The sequence below is a fragment of the Esox lucius genome, chromosome 22 (assembly GCF_011004845.1).
Source record: "Esox lucius isolate fEsoLuc1 chromosome 22, fEsoLuc1.pri, whole genome shotgun sequence".
In the NCBI taxonomy this organism is placed as follows: domain Eukaryota; kingdom Metazoa; phylum Chordata; class Actinopteri; order Esociformes; family Esocidae; genus Esox; species Esox lucius.
The window spans coordinates 16,593,705-16,619,838 of NC_047590.1; the positions used below are offsets into that span (position 1 = coordinate 16,593,705).

Genomic DNA, 26,134 nt, shown 5'->3' on the forward strand with positions numbered 1-26,134 from the left:
GTTATACTAAGATACTATGTTTAGCACTATTCTTAGGTCTGATTTATTTAACCCTTTAAGGTATGCACATTTACAATTGCAGGCAAAATCAGTAGTAAAACAAATAAATTACAAAGAGAAATACTGACAAATACCTTAAAGAAGTGTGATCAATTTGTTATTACTGATTGTGCATATTTTTTTTTTTGAATATTCACCCCTTCAACTCTATACCTTATTTTGTTACGTTTTGTTGACTGGGCAACTTGTAACCAAATGTATTCACTACATGCAGTATACAAATTTGTTTTATTTGAGATTCCAAACAGTGAAACCAGCAACAATACCAATTATGAAATTCAATAAATAAAAATGGTTAAAGGATTTCAAAGAAGGTATGGACAAACTTAAAAAAGTGCATGTATTGTTAACTGGGAACAATACATCTTAATACATACAGAGAATGTTTTAACAGTGTTTATTATGTGCCAAATGTAACTGATATATAATGTCCTCTGAAATGTCTAGACATTAGACGAATTCTGTGCTAAGTATGTATGCATGACACATATACATAATATATGTTGATGGTTTATTCTTCCCTGGTGAAACCTTGGGGTAGAAGGATAGCCAATTAGTGACATCATGATATGGCTATGACTGTTAGAATGTGAAAACTGATATACTGAACGCATGTAATATAAATCTGATATGCAATATAAAAAACAAACAAATTGTGTATATTCACATAACTAGATGTACATGTTAGGAATATCAAAAAAAGGTTTTAATTTCTATTTATTTTTTGACACTGATGTCTGGCAGGATGTGGGCACACCTTGGATCCAAATTAATGCAGGAACCAATGTAACCAACTTGTAAATGATGACCAGAAACTAACATATTTGTAAAAATGTTTAGCACAACTAGTTGTTCAATTGAAACTAAGCTTGCCAACTATACCAAGCCCCATTGTCCCAAAGCAAAACAACATGTAACTAATTTACAATAGTCCCCATCTAACCAAATAATTAGGAATTATTGAAATGATGACACGACACCTTCCTACTTATCTAACTGAAAATAATTGTTGTTTTGATATTTTTTTCAGGGAGAACATTATTGTTTGCATTCATTGTCTACTATAGCTTTTTGGGCAGTTTTTCTGACCAGCTGTCACAGAGCTGTAGCAGAAAGCGTATTGATGAATCACTATGATATATCCAGTAAGCTATAATGTAACCACTATGTCAAAAAACATTATTTACATGTTACACAATTAAGTGACTTCATATTCAAGTGATGACGTCGATATTCGTATTATAGACCCATCATTTCTTTGGGTTGTCCATCAGTGTATATTGTTCCTTCAAGCTGCTCCCATTATTTTGCAAGTTTACTGGAGAAGCAGTCTCAGTCGTGCCATGTTACTGACATGTAATATTCCTAAAACATAGTGAAAAACTTAAGCTTCCTCTCACTGTCTTGCTCACTAGGTGCAATTATATTTAACGCTACTTGTTTTATCAGTAACCATTGATTACTGTGCTTGGTGGTGTTTCTGCAATCATGATGCGCAAACAATGCCCTCTTGAAGCAATACTTGTAAACACAGAAACGGGTCTATGTGCTGACATCTTAGATTGTATTTATTTGAGGGCTTTGGCAAATTAATTTCTGTGGGAAATTAAAAGTTTTACAGAACAATGTTGTATTTATTTTTTGTCAGGCATGTAATATTGCAATAGAATTTTAGAAGCATACTATAGCGTATTGCAATCACAAATGAATGGAATACTTCTTAGCTAAGTAGTAGTTTTCACCATTGAACAACGTGTCACTGTTGAGTTCAACATTAAAGTTAGCAAAACACTAATAAAACATATATGTAGTAGGCTGTGGTGTAAAAAACATTGTTTTTCTTATTTGGTTGTTGATAATTTTTTTACATTGGGTACAATAAATATCCAGAGAATGAAGAGTGGACATATTCACCAGCATAAAGTCCTGCTGCCTGATCAGATGGAAGCTGTACATGCACAGTGTTTCCTTGGTGTAATGGGAGCACAGCACTCCCTGAAGCCTGGTCCAGGATGCCCTTTTTGTACTCATCGTATGTGTACATCACTGGCTCATTGTTCTTGACTAGCGCCACCCACACATTCGCTCCTTTGCAGTGGACGTGGTAAGCAAAGTAATAGATTCCTGGTATGGTACAGGTGAAGATGCCAGTTTCAGGGTTGTAGTCTTGATGGCCATTGTATAGAAGCTTGTCAAAAACGACAGGTGAGCCAACAGGAGGGAATGGATTTGTGAGTTTAGCTGTGAATGCAGGCATCTCTAGGGCGTTTCTTTCCCCTCCATTCTTTGGTTTCTTGTAATGGCCTTGTTGAAGACCTTCTAGAGCAGGACCCATTTCAGGGAGGATTTCGCCAAGACCAGAAAGTTGGGCAGGGGGTCCAGGTCGGCCAGGAGGGCCAGGTAGTCCTGGTTGTCCAGGCTGACCAGGCGGTCCACTGAGGCCAGGTTTCCCTGGGGGGCCTAAGGGCCCCGGAACACCAGGTTTTCCTTCCCCGGGGTAGCCAGGTTTTCCTGGTGGACCAAGCTCACCTTTTGCCCCAGGAAGACCAGGAGGACCAAGTGGGCCACCTGGACCTACATTTCCTGGGATTCCCTTTGGTCCTTGGTGACCTTTTTCTCCAGACATTCCACTTTCTCCTCTTGGACCAGATATTCCAGGAACTCCTGGGAGACCAGGTAACCCTTTGTGGCCCTGGTCCCCCTTTGGACCCATTGGCCCTGGGAAACCTCTTGGCCCTGGTTGGCCACCATCTCCAGGATATCCACCCTGTCCTGGAAGCCCCGGAGGGCCCGGCTCACCTTTAGGACCTGGAAAACCCTTTGGCCCTCCATTGCCAATTTCCCCCTTTGGACCAGGAAAACCAAGACCTCCAGGTGGTCCAATGGGACCTGGCAGGCCTGGTGGCCCACTGGGTCCTGGAAGGCCTTCTTGACCTGGGAGACCTCCATGTCCTTTGTCTCCTTTCAGGCCAGGAGCGCCAGGCAAACCTCCATGTCCTTTGTCTCCTTTTGATCCAGGATATCCTGGCTTGCCATAACCAGGTAGGCCTGGTCCTCCCGGTAAACCTGGTGGGCCTGGTTCCCCTTTCCTGCCAGGGAACCCTGGTTGTCCTGGCAATCCGTCTTGCCCTGGTTTACCAATCCCTGGTAGCCCTGGTGGTCCTGGTTCCCCCCCTTCACCTGGTGGCCCAGCAAATCCTCCTTCCCCTGGTGGGCCTGGTTTTCCTGGTACCCCAGGCATTCCTGGTAGTCCATTTAAACCTGGTTTACCAATCCCTGGCAGGCCCCCTTGACCAGAAGGCCCAGGTGGTCCACCAGGTCCTTTCAAACCCGGCAATCCTGGCAGGCCAATCCCTTTGTCTCCCTTAGGTCCAGGAAGACCAGGGAGTCCAGGTATACCTTTGTGTCCAGGTTCTCCTCGAGGCCCAGGCTGTCCTGGAAGTCCCTGGCCCCCTGGTTTACCAATACCTGGCAACCCTGGGGGCCCCGGAAGACCCGGCCCCCCAGGAATTCCCATTGGTCCTACATCACCACCAGGACCAAGGTCGCCCTTTGGACCTGGCTGGCCAGCTCCACCAGGTTTACCAGGCATTCCAGGCAATCCAGGTTTCCCTATCCCCGGATACCCTTGGGGACCCGGCGGGCCTGGCTTTCCATGGGGGCCAGCCATCCCTTGACCAGGCATCCCTGGGGGACCCTGTGGTCCCGGGGGGCCCTGAGGTCCTTGTGGCCCCTCGGGGCCAGGACCCTGTAGTCCCATATCCTCAGGTGGTGGTCCTGCAGGGCCTTTCCCATTAATGGGGTACATCTGACCTGTGGAAGTCAACATATATTACCATGAATTACTGATTTGAGTCAGTGACTGACGAAACCTAAGCACATCTGACCAATTATAATGCAAAGCAATTAGTATAAGATAATAGACAAACAATGGTCTTTTATAATGGCCAAATGCAAATAGCTGATGATATTGTCTGAACATGGAATTATGAGAGTGGATGTTTAAAGCATTATACATTTATTCACTTTCAAATGTTTCTAACTGGCTTCTCTGTTCCTTGCTTGATTGTAGAAACAGTCAAAATACGCTTATGTAGGATGGGTTACTTATGGGATAAGGTATTTTCTTTTGCCTATTTCACCTTATGTGATTTGTCAAGAATGTAAATTATTGTTTTTACAACCCATGCAGATTATGTTTCCTGCAGATGCAAAGAGAGATAATGTTTGCTTTGGCGAAGGTAGGAGAAACTCTGTAAAGAATCTATGAGGTATTCTGAATTTTACTAAACTCATCAAAGAGTGGGTAATTGTTTTGTGTCAGCACTGCAACATGTCTATGGATCGTCTAAGTCTGGTTTAACCTTACGTCTCCATGTTGCGTCTCCATGTTGCTTTTCCTTTGAACCTAAGGCCAGTACTTCATTTAAAAAATAAATATTTGAAATACACAGGATATATAATAACTTACAAATCTTTGGCTCACGTAACATTTTTCTGAGTCTTATCCACTTCAAGACAACAAACTATGTTTCAGCTGTTCAAATGTTACCTTTGCCCCTACCCTTATTGGGTGGTATCTGTGGAAGTTCCTGCCCATACTGTGGTGCATATGGTATCTCTTTGCCATGTTGCATGTGCTGTGGCATCTCTTTTCCTGGGTACTGTTGCGGGGGCTGGCCATCCCCATTACCATAACCGTTTCCCAGGGACATGTGAGGTATCGGTTGCATGGGCTGATGCTGCAGTGGTAGGTGTTGCGGCAGCTTGTGCCCATAATATGCCCCCCCGTGGGCATGGCCAAGTATTAGACACAGATGGATTGCTACCGCCAGGAGGTATGTAGAGGGGAGGGACAGGTCCATGTTCTATAGGAGAGAGAATGTGCTGGTCAGCAGAATACTTCACATAAATAGGCCCTTAACCATGTATGAATGTCAGGACTATAGAACACATTAGACAAAGGTATTCTGACAGATATATTAGAAAAACATGTATGGCAGTAGGTCTACTGCAGCAAAGCAATGATTCCTTTCCAAAGTTTATAGGAATCATGACTATGATTAGTGTGTTATTTAGAATTTTATAGTGAATTCTCACGATGCACAACATAACAATATGGCTGTACACAATAAGGGATAGCCAAATATTTTGATCATACCATACCCTGAAACATTTTAAAAGCCATCACTTTGCAGAACAGATAATAAATACTTCTGACAACTTAAATTACATGGCTTTGAGTTTGATTTATTGTTTGGATACAACTGCCAGAATGGGCAGCAGGCCACCCTTCAAGGGCAGACATTTTTGGCTCTGAAACCATAACACTAATATTTAGAGGTGGGGTTTTGAGTTACTGGTTGAGAGTGTACCTTGTTGTCGGGGATGTCAGTTCTAGTTCTAATGGAGGGATGTGTTTTGCATCTCTGAGAGAAAATTTGACCTGAAACTCCTTCAAATAATTACTATGAGTCTCAATTATGGAGCGAGTGCAGCGTAGCCCAGTGTAAATGGGGAAAGAAGTGATTGAAGAGGCTTGTGAAACACTGTCGGGTGGCACCAAAGGTCCCAGAGTGGTATGGTGGAAAAGCATATAACTTTATCTGTAACTTGATTCATCTGTTGTGAAAATGTTTAACATTGGGTGTGATGGGACCAGAGTTTTTCTTAGCAGGTTACATAATTTAGGAAAAAATCCAGGCATTGAGAAGGATGAAAACCTTACATTATAATGACAGACTATATGCAGACAAAGAGTGCAACTTGATTTTGGACAGTTAAACTCAACGAGTCTCACTCCTGAATTAGGATGGCATTTGAGCATGACATTCCTGGAAAAATATTATTTTATATGTAAAATTAATAAATGTACACCTTCTCATTCTAAATCAGCTAATATGTTTTGTTAATTCACTTTTGCTACCATTGTGATAACATTATAGTTAATAACATAAACTATGGAAACACTAATGAATCATTTAAGGTAGTATTTTGTCTTTCCAAAAACATTAAAGGAATTTACATGATCAAACCTTTGTTCATAATGTTACCAGGCAACTACAACCGCAATTCAAGAATGACCCCTGGCTGAGCTAGCTTTATTCACATAAACCTTGTGTATTCCTGTCATATGCAACTATGAGCTACATAAAAATGCATCATGCTTTTCGATTACTTATGATAGTATTTGTGGATTGAAAAAAACGAGTCAGTCCAAGTTTGAATATGTAACATATTGTTAAATTTTTTTCAAAAAGAATGGTTACGAATACTTGAACACATCCTGTATACTTCCCAGTAGGACAGGGAGTATACTAAGCTAGGCTTTGCCGCTGCTGTTGGTAGTAGCATTTAGCGTAATTGATTAGACTGAAAAAAATTTTTCTTTCTGTGCAAGGATTGGTCAAGACCGGAACCTTGCCTGTTAGGCAACCTTGCCTAAATCAAAGGTGAAGAGGCTGGAAAGTGCTGGGGTAAATCCTTCTGAGCCACATGTTTTCTGGCAGGCCCTGCATTGCAGTAGATCAATGCCTGTGTGGGTTTGAAGAGAACTGTCTGATGTTCCATGGAATTTCAGGTGACATCATCTGCACAAAGGGAAAGTAGTGACCAAATGGATAATTGGCACGTGTTGCTCTTGTAAACATCAACATGGACCATAAACTACCATAGCACCTGAATCAAGAAAATTCATAGTTTGACTTGGCTAAAATACCTCTACTTTCCTAACAGTTGAATGTATTGTTTGTCTATTCAGTAACCAATGGATAAAATGACCTCACTCTGTCCAGTCAAGGTATGATTCTCCATGGCTTTCGTAAGAATAAGTCTGGCCATACTTTGAACAGGAGAGAACAGCAGGGAATCCATAAAGCCCACACGCCAGACATGTCTCCGAAAACAAGGAAGCATGGCAACAAAGTCACATTTGTTATCTCCAGCCAAAGTGAAATGTCCTAAAAAAATATTCCTCTTTGACCTTTCGTTATCTTTGAGACGATGAAAATAGGGTGTCGAAACATTGGACGGTCAAAGCCAGAGAACACTTTGACATTCAGAGTTTGCCAAATGTCAGTAATATCACCAGTTGTATTAATTTAACCTCTTTCAAAAGGTCTCTGGTTAACTGAGGTTGAAAAAGACCAATATTCTGGAAAATAAAAAAGCAATTTCTAAATTATATCCACTCCAGGAGAATAATGGAAACTATTGATTCCATTACTATTGAAAGCAACGTAGCATTTATCCAGACCCTCACGCCTTTACGATGATGTCTGTGAAATGAACACTGTACCGTTAGGCCCAGAGTCATTAGCCTGTCGGAGCCACAGACAGTAGGCCGCTGCCACTGGTGTTACACAGGCCCTCCACTTACCAGTAAGGAAATGTCAATGTGTCATCTCACATATTCTCAGCCAACAGATGTTTTCTGACGTTCACGTTTTGTACTTTCAATTGCAAATTCTTTGTGTATACTGCAAGAAATGGAGCTCTAGGCCTGGGAATATATGAATAAATGTGCTTATAATCACTCCATTAAAGATTGCAAAAGCCACCAGACTGGGAAAAGGCATATATTGATTGAGAACATTTGCAGACCTATTATTATAACATCATCAGCCACAACATGACCACCTGCCAAATATTGTATATGTCCCCGTTTTGCCACCAAAACAGCCCTGAACCAGAGGCACGGACTCCACTAGACCTCTAAAGGTGTGTTGTGGTATCTGGCACCAAGACGTTAGCAGCAGATCCTTTAAGTCCTGTAAGTTGCGAGGTGGGGCCTCCATGAATCAGACTTGTTTGTCCAGCACATCCCTCAGATGCTCGATTGGATTGAGATCTGGGGAATTTGCCAAGTCAACACCTTGAACTCGTTGTGTCCCTCAAACCATTCCTGAACCATTTTTGGTTTGTGGCAGGGAGCATTATCCTGCCGATGCCTTCAGGGAATACTGTTGCGATGAAAGGGTGCAAATGGTCTGCAGAACATTGCCCAAAGAATCACTCTGCCTCCGCCAGCTTGCCTTCTTCCCATAGTGCATCCTGGTGCCAGGAAACCGATACAAACACAACTGGCCATCCACGTGATTGATCAGACCAGGCCACCTTCTTCCATTGCTCCGTGGTCCAGTTCTGATGCTCACGTGCCCATTGTAAGCACTTTCTGCAGTGGACAGGGGTCAGCATGGGCACCTTGACTGGTCTGCGGGTACACTGCCCCATACGCAACAAACTGCAATGCACTGTGTGTTCTGACACCTTTCTATCAGTACCAGCATTAACTTTTTCAGCAATTTGAGCTACAGTAGCTTGTCTGGGCCAGCCTTCGTTCCCCATGTGCATCAATGAGCCTTGGCTGCCCATGACCCTGTCGCCGGTTCACCGCTTTCCTTCCTTGGACCACTTTTGATAGGTACTGACCACTGCAGACCGGGAACACCCCGCAAGGGCTGCAGTTTTGGATATGCCCTGACCCAGTCGTCTAGCCATCACATTTTGGCCCTTGTCAAAGTCGCTCAGATTTCATTTTTCCTGCTTCTAACACATCAACTTTGAGGACAGAATGATCACTTGTTGCCTAAAATATATTCCACCCACTAACAGGTGCCATGATAACAAGATTATTCACTTCACCTGTCAGTGGTCATAATGTTATGGCTGATCGGTGTATATATTTATATAGATTATCAGTGTTATTCACTTCACCAGTCAGTGGTCATAATGTTATGGCTGATCGGTGTATATATTTATATAGATTATCAGTGTTATTCACTTCACCTGTCAGTGGTCATAATCAATCAATCAAATGTATTTATAAAGCCCTTTTTACAACAGCAGTTGTCACAAAGTGCTTTACAGAGACACCCGGCCTTAAACCCCAAGGAGCAAACAACAGTAGTGTTGAATTTCAGTGGCTAGGAAAAACTCCCTAAGAAGGTCGACTCGGTCGATAATGTTATGGCTGATCGGTGTATATATTTATATAGATCATCAGTGTTATTCACTTCACCTGTCAGTGGTCATAATATTATGGCTGATCAGTGTATGTATTTATATAGATCATGTTATTCACTTCACCTGTCAGTGGTCATAATGTTATGGCTTATCGGTGTATATATTTAAATAGATCATCAGTGTTATTCACTTCACCTGTCAGTGGTCATAATGTTATGGCTGATCGGTGTATATATTTAAATAGATCATCAGTGTTATTCACTTCACCTGTCAGTGGTCATAATGTTATGGCTGATCGGTGTATATATTTATATAGAGCATCAGTGTTATTCACTTCACCTGTCAGTGGTCATAATATTATGGCTGATCAGTGTATGTATTTATATAGATCATGTTATTCACTTCACCTGTCAGTGGTCATAATGTTATGGCTTATCGGTGTATATATTTAAATAGATCATCAGTGTTATTCACTTCACCTGTCAGTGGTCATAATGTTATGGCTGATCGTTGTATATATTTATATAGATCATCAGTGTTATTCACTTCACCTGTCAGTGGTCATAATATTATGGCTGATCAGTGTATGTATTTATATAGATCATCAGTGTTATTCACTTCACCTGTCAGTGGTCATAATATTATGGCTGATCAGTGTATGTATTTATATAGATCATCAGTGTTATTCACTTCATCTGTCAGTGGTCATAATATTATGGCTGATCGGTGTATGTATTTACATAGATCATCAGTGTTATTCACTTCACCTGTCAGTGGTCATAATGTTATGGCTGGTGGGTGTATAGATATATCCCACAGGGGCGGCAGGTAGTCTAGCAGTTGGAAGTTCAAATCACTAAGCCAGCAAGGTTAACAATCTGCCCTTGAGCAAGGCACCTAACCCTAATTCCTCCAGGGTCTTTGTCAATAATAGCTGATTTCCTCATTCTCTGAGAGTGTGTGTGGGAAAGTTTTGATATAAAAAAATTCAGCATTTCAACTCACACTCGAGAAGTTGGACAAATATCAACACCAACGATCCCCAACCTGTCGTAGTGTGGATGGACGTGTGTTGTGCGTTGATGACTTTCTAAACTAATCCTTCGACAGAAATTCCTTTAATTCCCTCAGGTTATTTTGGTTCAGTGTTTAATAGCAACATCAGCCATTTGTTAAAGAGTTTGGAATTGGTTTTCGACTGCTGCGCTGGATGGGTTCTTCTCCCCAGAAAAGAATGATGAGTTACACATTAGGATGATGAGTTACACATGAAAATCCCATGAATGAACCCCTATCATTCCAACCGCCACTATTAAAATAATATAATTATAATAAACACATCAAGCAGTTGCACACCATGTCGGTGTGGACCAATGAGCATTGGGAAAAAAATAATAATTTGTTTACTCTGTTCATTCTCACAGCAACAACTTGAGTGGAGCCATATCCATTCCCAGCAGTATTTTTGAAACCATATTCACTCCATTAACACTATATTGTGTAAATAGAAAAATGTATCAGGCCAGATTTCAGTGATGCAATCTTTATTAGACTCAACGATGCTGGGTTGCTGCATAATTTAATTAACACATGTCTGACATGACTACCCCTTAAACTGCCCTGGGTGTGTTTATAAAACAACAGTGGAAAGTTGAAAGGTGGGCACCTATCTTTGATTTGTTTGGTTAATCTCTCTGACCACAGGAGGGCGCTAAGACCAATAAATTCATCTTCACCCTCATCTGCAGCGAAGGAGAGGTTAGGGACATGTTTCAGAACCCTTTAGCATTCTGACCTGAAATGTGATCGCATCTTTATGTAAGACAATGCAAGAAAAAGTGCAGCTCATTTAATTAGTAACACAGACACAATTATAGTTTGTTAGGGAAAGTAACCAATATTCAATTATTTCTTTGTTGGAAAAGGGGTGCAAACCCAAAAAGGGTATTGAGGAACAGTTTTATAATTCTTCACGTGCAATGAGAATATCAGACTTTACAAAAACATTTGCATTTTATTGTGTGTTTTATTGGATCAGGTTTGGCCTAGTGCCATTTAGGGTCACTTTCATTGTCAGAACCGAGGACGGCACAATTCTACAGTTATGTAGTTGCTATCCTCATTATGGATAGTCATGATAAAATAAGTGAGATTAGCTGATTAATCCAGAAAATAACAGAATATTTGATCAGTTTGCTCGATGTGTAAATAATACATATACATTGTTCATGTTATTTTTATTAAATTAGTTTAGATAAAATAGAGAAATACTCTCTCTTACCACTGTACATATACCGCTGCTCGTCTCTAACATCTGTCTTGTCTACTACAAGGCAAACATTAGCACTGTATTGACAGATGCTATGAAGACATCATTAGGAAACAGCATGTGTACCCATTATTACTCTGAGCTGTGTTTCTGGGGCCAACATCCTGGTTAAGCAACCTGTGTCTCTTGAGCAGAATGCGTGTCTTTAACCACGCCCATGTGGCACACTGGCTACATAGACAATATAAAATTAAATCTGAAACATGTTAACAATAACATAATTTAAACATGTCATTATGTATTTAGCCTGGTTCAAAACATTTACACGGGCTACTAATGCTATTCTGAAAGGCACGTTTAGCCTATGGAGTTTTGTTGAAAAACATGGCAGGTTTTAGGAACATGTGGACTCAGACTGAAAGAGAATAACATTTGAGAACACTGAGGCAGTTACACTGTAGACGACATCAGTTCAGTTCAGAGGTGGAATATAGCAAACAAAGAGGAACAATAACTGCTCTTTTTGGCCTCAAATAAAACTATCAGTTTATTATTCATGTATGTTTTATTAGAAGAAATTAAACTAACAAACAGTTTCAAACATAGAATGGATAGATACTAACATACCAAAACATAAAAGAACAGAATTGATACTTGTGTATCTATTTCACTACTAAAAAATTCAGTCATACAATTTTTTTTGCATATTTACTATAGGTTTGATTGTTTCCCACCAGACTGTAAACACTGCTGTGTCCATTTAACTGGCTGTGGCCCTAAACATCAGAGGCTGTGGTAATGTAATCCGGTAAAAAAAAAATATATTACCGCCACTGCTCATGAAAATCCCTCCAATTTCTGGTGTGGCTTCCTCGCCAATATTGTTACTATACATTTATATATTTAAAATGTCTCTTTCAGTAAAAGTTGTACAACCATCTACGGTAAAAACCAAACACCTTCCTAATCTCGATCACATCCTTTTACGTCCACTCCTCTTTTTTCCATTGCCTCGTTGGTACAAATAAACATTAACTCCAGATGTATTTATTGCACACAGGCAGCACATGCTTCTAAACGGGAGATGATTAGAAAGAGGTCTTTGAGAACCTAACTCTATATTGTGTGTTGGCGCGCGTGCTTGGGCCCCGTGTGCCTTTCACTGGCACACTAACCCTTTAAAAATGTATAGTGACTAACGGAGACCTGTACAATGCTGCCGAGTGATTGGTACCATAATAAACGTGAGGCGTGAATGACTGTACGTTTCCCTCCGCTGAACGGACAGATCAAAGCATTTACTTATGGACTGGAGATGTTTATTTTACCCCCCCCCCCCCCCCCCGAGGTGCCCTCCCAAGTAGCTGCATTAAGAAAGATTAGATAAATTAGTTTCATAACATTCTTTCTCTCAGTCAGTCTTTTCCTCTCTCTCTCTCACTGTACATCTCTGTTGAACACGTGCTAAAACAAGACTGCAAAGGTTCTGAAGTGGACTTCCATTTCCATCGGCCATGATCTGACTCCAGGCTCCAGGCTTAACCAGACAAACAAAGCGTTCTCATCTTACCCTCAGGGTGTCTTCACCTCACACTAAAGGGGCTGTCACGGTGACCACGTAACCTGCTTTCTCCTTTAGCCTGCTAATCTCGCTATATTTCACCTCCGTGATTGGCTGCGTTGGGGTCTGGGATTGCCTGAAACATGAGACTGTCCGGGACCCAGATGACAGGTCAAATGTGGTCCAGTGCAGTGCAGTCCAGGGCCCTGAAACACAACAAGGATAAATGAAAGATCCTGCCATTATTTATATCTGTTGGCAGGGGTTTAAACATCTGCCACCTCCATTTCTCTGCCCAGCACAACTTGGTTGTCATTCTGCATGTACATTTCTGTAGCTGAATGCTACTTCCGCACGTGGAGAGAACTAGTGACATGGCCATAAGCTTGACATTTTTGGCAACAAAAATAAATCAATACCTTAATTTTTTAAATTTTGGGTATGTTGGAAATGAGCTGATAATTAAAAAGTTCAAGAATATTCTGTCTGTTAAATAAAAATAATTATTAAATGTTATTAAAAATAATGGGAGGTTGGTGAGTCCCCGTTCTTCTTGACTGCCTGCATTTTCAGTGCAAACTGTGATTTCTATTCCCCCGTGCATCTGGAACATTCTGTTGTGCCTGTCCTACACCCCTTTCCTTTAGCCATCCATTCACTTAAACAAATGCCAAAATATGATTGGCCCAGGGAGGAGTGTTAAGTCAAGAATTCAGAGTGAGCTGCTGGAGCACAATGCTGAACACATGCTAGCTAGTATCCCAATTGGCACACTGTTCCCTGTTCACTACACTACAAGAAGACCAGCTTACCAGATCAAAAGTACCAGCGCCATTTGAGACGTAGTCCTAGTAAGTAACACAAGCATCACGTGCCATTGCCCTCCGAACAAAGCAATGCACAGAAATCCACTCAAAATTGTCCAAGAAAGAAAAGAAAAATAAGTAAAAAAGTGTAGCAAAAAAAATGTGTGATCATGGAGGGGACAAACACTTAGTCGTGATTTATAGATAAATACAGACCGAACCCAGCATGCTGGGACCACTAAATATTTTTCCAGACAGGGTCTTGCAAACTTTGCTCCTTGAATATTTTCAAACAGGACCCTGCAGTCTGGACCCCCTAGATATTTGCAGACAAGGCCCTGTTTACATTCCACATTGTGAGAACCTACTGCCCACGCAGTCCTTGGCTCCAGTTTGTGAATGCTAGGCTAATGCACATTCTGGCCAGTACACACACTCACAAAACCCTCTTGCATAGGGGCACATAATGATGTAGTTACACCACTGACGGATACTTTTTAAAGCATCCCATCAACCACGGAACTGAGATAATGTTGTAGGTTACACTGCTAGTCTCTATCACATTTGATCATACTGAATGTATAATTCTGCTATCGCCTCTATATGAATGGGAGTGGGGCAATATATACAGTTGTGCTCATAAGTTTGCATGCTCTGGCAGACATTTTGGCTTTGATTTTATTTAAGGATAGTGATCTTATGAAGCCATTTATTATCACATTGTTGTTTGGCTCCTTTTAAAATTATAATTATAACCGAAATCACCCAAATGGCCCCGGCAAAAGTTTACATACCCTTGAATGTTTGGCCTTGTTACAGACACACAAGGTGACACACACAGGTGAAAATGGCAATTAAATGTGATTTTCCCACACCTGTGGCTTTTTAAATTGCAATTAGTGTCTGTGTATAAATGATCAATGAGTTTGTTTGCTCTCACGTGGATGCACTGAGCAGGCTAGATACTAAGCCATTGGGAAAAGAACTATCAAAAGACCTGCATAACAAGGTAATGGAAATGTATAAAGATGGAGAAGGATATGAAAAGATATCCAAAGCCTTGCAAATGCCAGTCAGTACTGTTCAATCACTTATTAAGAAGTAGAAAATTCAGGGACTACTTGAAATCAAGCCAAGATCAGGTAGATCAAGAAAGATTTCAGCCCACACTGCCAGAAGAATTGTTCAGGATACAAAGAAAAACACACAGGTAACCTCAGGAGAAATACAAGCTGCTCTGGAAAAAGATGGTGTGGTTGTTTCAAGGAGCACAATACGACTATACTTGAACAAAAATGAGCTGCATGGTCGAGTTGCCAGAAAGAAGCCTTTACTGCGCCAATGCCACCAAAAAGCTTGGTTACCATATGCCCGACAACACTGTAATTTGGAGTGATGAGTCCAAAATAGAGCTTTATGGTCACAACCAAAAGTGCTATGTTTGGAGAGGGGTCAACAAGGCCCATAGTGAACAGAATACCATCCCCACTGTGAAGCATGGTGGTGGGTCATTGATATTTTGGGGGGGTATGAGCTCTAAAGGCAAGGGGAATATTGTGAAAATTTATGGCAAGATGAATGCAGCATGTTATCAGAAAATACCGGCAGACAGTTTGCATTCTTTTGCATGAAAGCTTTATCTATTATAAATTGTGCCTAGCCTACATGGAACGGATGACGTCACTGTTGCGACTAGCCGTCTCCAATTATTCTTCAAGACTGTCGCAGTTTTGTTAGTACAGGTGTGGAACACCATACCATCACGGTACGCCCTGTGTTCACATGTTTCTGAGCTGGTAAGATACTGTTGTCTTGCTACCCGAAGACCAGTCCAGAGTAGCTCACTGGGCACTCCCCTTCGAGCGTTCATCTTTCATTTCCCCGCTCGACATTTCAACAGCAAGTTGTAGGCTACAGCGGTGATTAGGTGGACTGTTTAAACATTCTGCTCTCTAACCAAATTACGCACGCTCAACCTCTACTGTGCCCCTTCTCTGTTTCAGGCCTGTTCGATTCATTTAGGATGTCATCAAAAAGCATTGATTCTCTTGCGTTAGTGCTGGATTATATGTCAGGCACATAAAGCAAATAAGTGATGCTGTGATTGTGTGATTTTTCTTGATTATTCAGTTCCATACAATGTTTTCAAGCATATTTTCCCCCCACAGAAGGCCTAAGTCCAATAGCCAAGGTTGGCCACGTTTTGCGATGGTGTTACATTACCAAAACTTGCTCCACTGCTCCAAAAATATGACTCCACCCACATGCACATTTGCACGTAGATCCATGCGAGTTAGATGTGTTGACCCCTTCAGGCTTCATATTTAGCATATTACTCAAAGACTTTCGGATTAAGAAGATTTCAGATCAAACAAAAACATTTGTTAAGTGGGAAAACCAAGACATCTGCCTTTTTTTTAAGTATAATTCTGAAGGAAACAAAGTTTTTTTTTTTGCATTGTACCTATCCAGTACCATGGACAGAGGACAGAGAACAAAGAGCTGCCCAAAGATCAGTGAAAAATCCCCAGATTTCATGAGTGGTTTTGTGTTTTTTGGTCAGGTCAGACAGTTCTAAGTGGTTTCAATTAAAATATATTCCCAACTTCAGACAATCTGTCGCACACCTGTCCGTAGCTGAGGTGCAGAAGATGAAGAGAGATGACAGAGGAGAAAATAGTTGGAGGTTAGAGGTAAAATACATGATTTTAGCACACTCAGGATCAATGTAGTTTTCTTCATAATTAATTGAAAGCTGTGTTGATCCTGCGTTGAAAGCTGCATTGATCCTGAGGGTGCGGAGACTGCCTTTCATTCTTATGAATATGACCCAGAAATAAGCTGTTACTGAGGAGAACGACAATAATAACAGCGAAAATAAACAAACAAAAAAGAAACAAACAGCTAGCCTCCGTGGACTAGGTAATGTGTGGGCCTGCTGTGAGCAACCAGACCAAAAACATCCCATTTCATGTACAAGACCAAAAGTCAAGATCTGAAGTTAATTTAAAACTTGGAGTGCACTTTAAACACTCCCGCTGTGGATAGTAAGGGCCAGAAACCCTGAGTTAAAGAGGACCGGAGTACTGGGGGTCTCAGACAGGTGTTGCGTTATAGTAAACAGGCACAGGGTCCAGTCTGCACGCAGTCCACTCACAAATCAACCGATCAGTTCACAGTGTTAGAAATTCCAAGGGATATTCGAGACGGACCAATGGGGAGGGCGCCGCGAGATCCGTCTTCTTTGGCTTGCTCTCTCAGTTTGGCAGAGGAGACAGAACGACTGGCCCCGCTAGGGAGTCCAGGCCCGACGCACAGCGCACTCAGAGTCCAACAACCCGAGCCGGGTCCAAGTACTCAGCTGCAAAAGCAACCTGCTCTTACCCCCCCACACCCCCCGCCCCCCCCCCCCCCCCCCCCCCGTCCCAATTTATTTATCAAATTCACATGGCGGCAATAAAATTCTCACATTGTTCTCTGGGGCTTGCTTTTGGAATAACAAGTCAGTCAAACATCTAGAAACGTACAGTATTCCTTCAGCGGGCTGCCAAAGCGGAACCTATCTTTCCAGCCCCTCTGTCAATACCTAGATAATAACCAGTGATGTGTAGAGCGATGCGAAACGACGATAATGCAACCAAGGCCGTTCCCGTTCTACCACAAGATGTCTTTCTTCTCCCACCTTTGCCAACAGATCCGCAGCAGTGTCTGCTTGGTACCGAGCCACTACTCTTTTATAGCCCCGACTCAGGGGTTTGACAATAATCAAATTTCCATTTCTCCTCTGTATTTCCCTGACTGCTTCCAGATGGTAACTTTAATTCTTGATAAACAAAAGGGGATCAAGAGGGAAAGCATGTTGAATACCAACCATGTCGTGGAGAGCGTTCAGTATGCGCTTCTCTAATAGGCTGTGGTCGGGCCTGGCCTCGATGTTTCGACGGCACCCCCCTTGGCCTAATATTTCTCCATAACGTGAACATGACACGTTGACACATGTTTGCGTTGACAATACAGGACCCTATCTGTAACTGTCCAAATAAAAGAAACGCCTTCTTCCTGATTCTGACCAAACAGCAGACTTATTTCCAACACGCCTTGTGTCTGATTCAAACCCAACTACAGACTTACTTACACGCTACGTCTCTATACCTGATCCACCACAGACTTCAGACATGTTTTGTTTTTTATTCGGGAACAAACAATAGACTTCTTTTAAACACAAAAAAAGAAAACAAATTATGGGGTTATTGGGGATAATATGATATTTTCCAGTGATCTGAACTTTGGACTTGCATCTTAACAATGTTGAGGTGATAAATAGAAGGCTCTGTTTAAAACTTGTATAAACAATGTGCAGCATAGAGGAACCATCCTCTCAAATACCCCAGAGGAATTTCCAATGTTCACAGTTCTTCTTCAACGAACAGAAAAAATCAGGCAGAAACGGGATGAAACAGAAAAATGGGATGAAGAAAAAGGAGTCGTTTTCTTTTTTCATTCTGTCATGTTCAACACACTGTGTGTGATGTATATGACTGATTAAGACTTTAAGACTGGAGATTAAAATGACAGAGACAGGGTCAAATGGTTAGTAGGTTAAACACATTCTATGGAACAAGAGGGAGGACAAACGGAGAGAACAAAAGAAGGATTTTCCTTTTTACCACATGTTTGGCAGGTACGAGCCTTGACTTGATGCCGTTTTGCATGTGTCGGTTCCAGAAATCAAGCCTGCACAGTTTAAGTTAATTGCGGGTCATGTTCTCCAAATACAAAGGTAGGCTGGGTGATTGGAGACAAAGTACTGTTATTCTTACAAAGCTGCCCTGTTAAATTCCTCTCAGAATACCGAAGGGAAATGTCTGACACCTTCCCGTGGACGTGCAGTACATCTGTGTGCTCTCTTTCCTTCCCTGCGTAGGATGAATTTGCCCCTTTACACAGAGCCAAGGTCAGCGTTGCATTTTCCTCTGTAACAGATAGGTTTAGGATTTGATGAGGATGAACTGATGTCAGATCCAAGTTTCCTTCCTCCGTGCTCTGGCCGGTGCCTAGCAGAAGGTGATCGTCTTATGCTCTGTTGTGATAACGACGTCACCCTTTTGGCTCACTGATCCCTTCAGGATGGGGCAGATTTTCTTTTTTTTTACCTCGGACTTCCCAAAAAAACTGATGCAGATCGATGAGTTAACCTGTCATTGCCAGACTCTGCATACCGTACACAAAGACACCTTGGCAAACCTCTTTGCGCAGATAACCCCTGGAAATGTGGAGCTCGCTCCCTATCCAGTGAACTTATGCGAGGGCTCTCCCTCCCTCTGTCCCACTCTGTGCGTGGTGCGCCGATGCCCGCGCGAAACGGTGAGTAGTGTGTTGGATGGAAGACGAGTGTCTGAATGGGCCCCTATCAGCAGCCTAATCCTGGAGTTTCAAAGAGAGAGCCGTGCCACCGATTTCAGACAACCCGCAGGAATGTACGATCAGCTGACGGAGCCTAGCAAGAGCCAAGTGCACATCTGGGGACTGTAAAACACACCGGGACCTAATCCTCTCCCCTGCTCTCACCTGTGTGTGTTCCCTGTGCATTCAGGAATCAGGTGAGCTCGTCTGGCGGCGAAGACCCTCGGGCAGCAGGGGGACAGTGGGAGGCCAAGGATGAGGAACGGACAGAGGAAGAAAAGGACAGAGATAGAAAAACTGAAAGATGGGGGGGAGAAAGAGAAAGAAAAAGGAGGGAAGAAAAAAAAAAGGAGACAGAGAGAGAGAGGGAAAGACTGAGAGAAAGAACAAGGCCTGTTTGCTCCATCAGGCGATTGTTTGAGGATGAGGTGGCCCATTCTTACAGCAGCTGTTTTGGTAGCCGCAGGGGTTTCAATCCTTTCATCCTACCTAACTCTCTCCGGAACCTTTGTCTTTGTCTTACTCCTGCACCCCCGACTCCCCCCCCCCCCCACCACTCTCAGCCCGCGCGTGTGAATCCATCTGTCCTGTTCCGATGTGATTTATCCCATCACAAACATCACTCTATTCCCCAGCTCTCAGCAGCCCGCATAGCTGCCCTGCAAAGGTCGGCGCTTTTGCCAGCACTTCCCGTTGTCCTGCGCGTCACGAGGCCGTCCGTGTTTGTCTGTGTGCGTGCTAGGCCGTTTCCAGCATTCCTTCACACACAGGCACTCTCTTTACAGAGCCGGGCCATAGGAATCACTGAGAGCGAAGCTGGATTGAGTTCTCTGCCTCCAGAGGGGAGAGCAACAGCGATGACATGTACACAGTTCAGAGCAGGGATGAATAGGATGTCATAATATGGGTCAGGGTCAACAGGGGGTCAAGAGGGCCACAAACAGGATGACCTGAAGACAAGAAGCCATCTCACGGTTGTGAAGGCTTTGGTATCTGTAAAGTACTTGGTGACTATTTCCTTTTGTTAAAAGAATTTAAACCATGTCAAAGTAGTCTTGATGAGCCAGTGGCTGTGTGTGTGTGTGTATAAATGGACACACACAGACACACACACAATTGTTATCAGCAGCAGCCATGAACATGATAAATAAAGATTTCTATCATAAATGTTCTCTTCACAAAAAAAACTGTCTAACCTTGACCATGTTATTACAAAGCAGTTCTATGGAACAATATGTTAATACAATGTTTTTATCACAGCTAAAACATGTTACATGTTATCCCAGCCATGAAACACAACCCAGGATCATTGGTCATCTCAAAAAGAGGAGTATAGCCATGGACCAAATAGGATACTGATGAGAATGTGGAACATGATGGACGTTGGAGAGAACTTACATTATTATTATACAGATCAGCCATGATAGCCATGAAGTTTTTGAGAAATGATTCACAGTTGACATACCTTTAAATAACATTAACATGTATATATAACAGACATTTGAAATAGTTACAAGCAAAAAACTACAAGTGTAACACATAAATAATTCAACATTAGTGTGGTAAGGTTCACCAATAACCTTCAAGCTATTTTATTTTAGATATCCACAGGACTTTCAAGTTATTTTCCAAATAATATTAGTTAATTCACCATGAATACCTCGATTCAGCGGGTGCGATATCCCGATAAGCTAATAAAGACGTGTTGACCAGAATGCTGTAGTGGAATGGAACAGGGCTTGCTGATTTAGCTGCTAGGACTGGAGTGCTACTGTTCCACATACAGTAGGGGTTCGGGACACGTGTGCTCGAATCATAGCCACTGCAGCTGTGTGATCCCACTCCACATTCCCCTGAGCCATGCAAAAACGGTGTTAGCGGAGGGGAGACAGAGAGAGAGACACACGGGTGCTACTCATTAAATGGTTTCTCCTTGTGCTGTAGCAGTTGCACATTTAATTTTTTTCCCTCAAATATGTTGAAAGTGGGTTTGGGAATTTCATTTCAATGTGTTTACCCCCCCCCCCAAAAAAAATAAATAATGGCAGTGACCCTTTATAATATATGCACAGTCACTTGTCTGTCTGTGGCCAGGGTTGATGAAGTCACCAGGTGTGATTCCTTTCAACTCATCGTAGATAGGATGTGTGAGTCAAACGGACAGCGAACACTCCACTGTGACTGCTCAACAGAGGTTTGGCCAGGACATTGCAGGGGTATCATTCTTAGCTCACATAACACAGAGTGTGAGCCAACCTAAAGGTTGAATTCCAAAGGATTCATCCACCCATCTCTGGAATGGCTGTGCTGTCTAAGACCACAACAGGTACTGCGGTTGGAGCAGGGTAGAGAGCCAACCCGCTGCCCAGGCTGCTTTCTGGGCCTCACTCAGGCTTCACAGCAGATAGTCAGACACGCTGCCACAGTGCCCTGAGAGGTTCCCTCCATAAAGGTCGGAGCATTGGGGTGTCCATTTTGAATCGGAGAGCTATACAGTCATTGATGCACACTGGGCCTTCTTACTTTACATGTACCGGACATTACATCAAATGTAAGCTGTGCGTAGGTACGTTTTCAATGGGCTTTTCAGTTCAACAGCTTCTTTCTACCTCCATTCTCACTGGACTGTTCTCTATTGCGGCTGACCCATATCTACAACATGCTGAACGAATTATATGAATATGAATAATATGAATACTATTGGAAGGACTTGAACTATTTGAACTATTTGAATATTATCCAGGAGCTGGCTTTACCATTCTAATACATCACGTTGCACATGTTATCTTGTAACAGCGTACTGTCTAACCAGATTGACAGTTAACACCTCTAACATTCTAAGCTCTTGATTTATACAGAACATGCATGACAGTTTCTGATTTCCTGTTGTCTTTGGATTATCATTGCAAGATTTTGGGTTATCCTCGTGCAATATTTTTCAATTAGCCTCTTACAAAAAGCCTCTATAAATACTGAACGATTTGGCCTGAATTCACTCCTTGCATATTCTGCTCCCCTCCCAACTTAATTGGAACCACAAAGTTCAAAACAACCTAGACACGTGCAACGAATCTCACTCCGTTCCCTCGATACCCATGCCAATACACACAAAGTGACCGAAGGAGAAAAATGCAGACATTAAAAGCACCAAATAGTCAGGTGGTACCAAGCCTAGAAAGTAAGAAAACACACTCTCGATAAACCCCAAAGTCCCTCAAATCCTTCCAATCATAATAATAATAGCAGCCATGTTAGTTCTGACGGACCAGATGTTCCTGCTACAGTAAAACGTTCAGATGTCCTTACCTTGGTCAGCGTGCCTGTTGCGAGGATCTATCACTGGAGTTAGAGAAGTGTGCCACAGACCTCTGAACAGAAGCAGACAGCATTGACTAAGCTTTATGTGCAGGTGGGTGGAGCTAATGTAGAGGAGTTCTCCTCAGAGAAGGTGGGCAGAGGGAAAGAGGAAAGCTAATCACCCTTAGGAGAGAGAGATAATTACCTTAAGGAGAGAGAGAGAAAGTGAAGAGCTAAAGAATGAAAGAAAGAGAATGAGAGAGAATAGAAGAAAAGATAGGTGATAGAGACAAAAAAGGAGAAAGAAGGGATATTCTTTAGTAGTGTGGAGTGAAAGAGAGAAAATGGAGGTGAGAGACGAGAGGTGTAGAGACACAAGCCCCGTCATCCCAACAACAAACCACAAGTAAGGAGCTTCTCGATTATCTTTCATTTCCATCCTTGAAACACATTTTTGGTGTGATGACATTCTAGGGTGAGATGTGCTTTGGCCCATGGAGATCTGAGGGTGGTATCTCCCTGTGTTTCTCCACTGGGCAGGCTCGCACTGCAGTACAGAAGACCTCAGCGGTGCTGCTGCAAACCTTCAAGTCAAAAGGACACAGCGAAAGAACAGCTGTTTCAAATTTGATGCAGTATTGAAAATATGTTTTTGTTTGTGTTGTAATATTGTCGTTTGCCATGTCTTCCCCGTGCTGTTCATGTTTATCGAGAAAACATTATCCTAACCACCGCCGATTTCACTGTCAACTCCTCCGATTGCATCCGTCTCACGTCCACTGTGGGCGCTCTTGTTAAAGTAATTATACAAATAGGCTGTGCTGATGTGCCACTTCACTCTTTCTTTTACACAGACACGCCTCTGTGCACATACAAAATCATATTTCCACCAACCTGTTCAACTGATCTTAACCCTTTCACCCTAAACCTAACCTGTAAGCCTAAAACAGTCATTTGCTTCCTCACTGAGGGCAAGAAAAATCCCCAAATAATATAAAACTGTCTATATTTTATTGTTCTTGCATGGCTATTTGGACTCCACCAGGAGAGTAAAACCTGTATATACACATACACACAGCCATCCACGCCAAACGTCTATGTATTTCCCTTAAACATCTTTTCTTTTGTAATCCTACTTCACTTTGGCCACATCCCACTATTTCCCCACCTGTGTCACATTATGGTGTCTAGAATGGACCACTCATGCTGTTTGTATTGATGCATTATAGACTAGATTATCTTTCATTACATATCAAGTAAAAACAGCCACCAGCTGAATGGAAACATTGAGATCATACCTACCCATGCTTCCTATCCATGTAGTTAGCCTGCATGTGCTTACATCTCAAGGCCAAGATGTGATTATGTCAATCTGAGGCACCAGAAATCTGGTATGCATGAAGCATTATTAATGTCTGCTTCCTGTTTTGTGATTAATTTATTTTATACTAGCTACTCATCAGTTAATGGGTATGACAAATGCTAACAGGTGGGTGCTAATACCATACTGTATGTCAGCTGAGCTTACTCTCAATAGAATTGCCACAGAGTCTAATTTAAATGAACAGTGAATGTAAGTTCAACACAAATCCCAAGAATAAAATTGTGTATTTGTACATTGTAATCAAAATATCTGATTTACTAGTGTTTAATTTCAGTTTTGTGTTGTTCTGGCTATTTGATATTAACATCAGTTATGGGGAGAATATTCAAATTTAAATAACAATAAGATAATATGGGGATACACTTTTATATTCAAATTCGTGACAGAATCACGTAGACAGATTTTGGCAATAGGAAAAAAAACCTGCGCATGGAGTGATGAGCAACTTCACCTTACCAAAAAGGGATCTCACCAGTGCAATCTCGTTTGCCATGATAAAAAATATCGAAGCAAGCATGCTATAATAAGGAAGTCATATTTTACCATATTATATTTTGCCAAGGCACATTCTGCAAAAATTGAAAGAACTTGCATAGTTTGGTACAGTAACTAGTGACCTCTGCACTAGCTAGCTAACCAGTATCTGTTAAACTAGCTAACATATGTTAGCTTAGCAATTCAGCAAAATGCTGTCAAGGGTCAATATGTTCCACCAAAAGCTGGCTAGCTACAGTGGGGAGAACAAGTATGTGATACACTGCCAATTATGCAGGTTTTCCCACTTACAAAGAATGTACAAGTCTGTAATTTTTATCATAGGTACTCTTCAACTGTGAGTGGCAGAATCTAAAACAAAAATCCAGAAAATCACATTGTCTGATTTTTAAGTAATTAATTTGCATTTTATTGCATGACATAAGTATTTGATACATCAGAAAAGCAGAACTTAATATTTGGTACAGAAACCTTTGTTTGCAATTACAGAGATCATACGTGTCCTGTAGTTCTTGACCAGGTTTGCACACACTGCAGCAGGGATTTTGGCCCACTCTTCCATACAGACCTTCTCCAGATCCTTCAGTTTTCGGGGCTGTCGCTGGGCAATACAGACTTTCAGCTCCCTCCAAAGATTTTCTATTGGGTTCAGGTCTGGAGACTGGCTCGGCCACTCCAGGACCTTGAGATGCTTCTTACGGAGCCACTCCTTTGTTGCCTTGGCTGTGTGTTTCGGGTCATTGTCACGCTGGAAGACCAAGCCACGACCCATCTTCAATGGTCTTGAAGGAAGCATCTCAAGGTCCTGGAGTGGCCTAGCCAGTCTCCAGACCTGAACCCAATAGAAAAATCACGACCCATCTTCAATGCTCTGAGGGAAGGAGGTTGTTGGCCAATATCTCGCGATACATGGCCCCACCCATCCTCCCCTCAATACGATGCAGTCGTCCTGTCCCCTTTAGCAGAAAAGCATCCCCAAAGAATTATGTTTCCACCTCCATGCTTCACGGTTGGGATGGTGTTCTTGGGGTTGTACTCATCCTTCTTCTTCCTCCAAACACGGCGAGTGGAGTTTAGACCAAAAAGCTCTATTTTTGTCTGATCAGACCACATGACCTTCTCCCATTCCTCCTCTGGATCATCCAGATGGTCTTTGGCAAACTTCAGACGGGCCTGGACATGCGCTGGCTTGAGCAGGGGGACCTTGCATGCGCTGCAGGATTTTAATCCATGACGGCGTAGTGTTACTACTGGTTTTCTTTGAGACTGTGGTCCCAGCTCTCTTCAGGTCATTGACCAGGTCCTGCCATGTAGTTTTGGGCTGATCCCTCAACTTCCTCATGATCATTGATGCCCCACGAGGTGAGATCTTGCATGGAGCCCCAGACCGAGGGAGATTGACCGTCATCTTGAACTTCTTCTATTTTCTAATAATTGCGCAAAGAGTTGTTGCCTTCTCACCAAGCTGCTTGCCTATTGTCCTGTAGCCCATCCCAGCCTTGTGCAGGTCTACATTTTTATCCCTGATGTCCTTACACAGCTCTCTAGTCGTGGCCATTGTGGAGAGGTAGGAGTCTGTTTGATTGAGTGTGTGGACAGGTATCTTTTATACAGGTAGCGAGTACAAACAGGTGCAGTTAATAAAGGTAATGAGTGGAGAACAGGAGGGCTTCTTAAAGAAAAACTAACAGATCTGTGAGAGCTGGAATTCTGGTTGGTAGGTGATCAAATACTTATGTCATGCAATAAAATGCTAATTAATTATTAAAAAATCATACAATGTGATTTTCTGGATTTCTTTTTTAGATTCCGTCTCTCACAGTTGAAGTGTACCTATGATAAAATGACAGACCTCTAGATGCTTTATAAGTAGGAAAACCTGCACAATCTTGTTC

The 26,134-nt window shown here is 42.2% G+C and overlaps 1 protein-coding gene across 2 annotated transcripts; it reads right to left on the bottom strand.

The window, feature by feature from the left end:
* Window positions 1-39: 39 nt before the first annotated feature.
* col8a1b (collagen, type VIII, alpha 1b) lies at window positions 40-22,443 on the bottom strand. Of its 2 annotated transcripts, none has more exons than XM_020042102.2 (4): window positions 22,370-22,443; window positions 12,864-13,060; window positions 4,625-4,928; window positions 40-3,873 (listed from the first exon to the last, which is right to left on the bottom strand). In XM_020042102.2, the coding sequence occupies exons 3-4, from the start codon at window positions 4,923-4,925 to the stop codon at window positions 1,925-1,927; spliced, it is 2,250 nt and encodes a 749-aa protein (XP_019897661.2). In that variant the 5' UTR covers window positions 4,926-4,928; window positions 12,864-13,060; window positions 22,370-22,443; the 3' UTR covers window positions 40-1,924. The 2 variants fall into 2 exon arrangements, with proteins under 2 accessions (XP_019897661.2, XP_019897660.2); XM_020042101.2 differs by having other exon boundaries at window positions 4,613-4,928.
* Between the last annotated feature and the right edge of the window lie 3,691 nt (window positions 22,444-26,134).

Bases quoted from the DNA above. Each gene is read 5' to 3' on its own strand.
- col8a1b (XM_020042101.2), bottom strand. From the start codon at position 4,925: ATGGACCTGTCCCTCCCCTCTACATACCTCCTGGCGGTAGCAATCCAT. The intron at 3,874-4,612 runs GTAACATTTGAA...TGACTTCCACAG, and splicing joins CAATAAGGGTAGGGGCAAAG to GTCAGATGTACCCCATTAAT.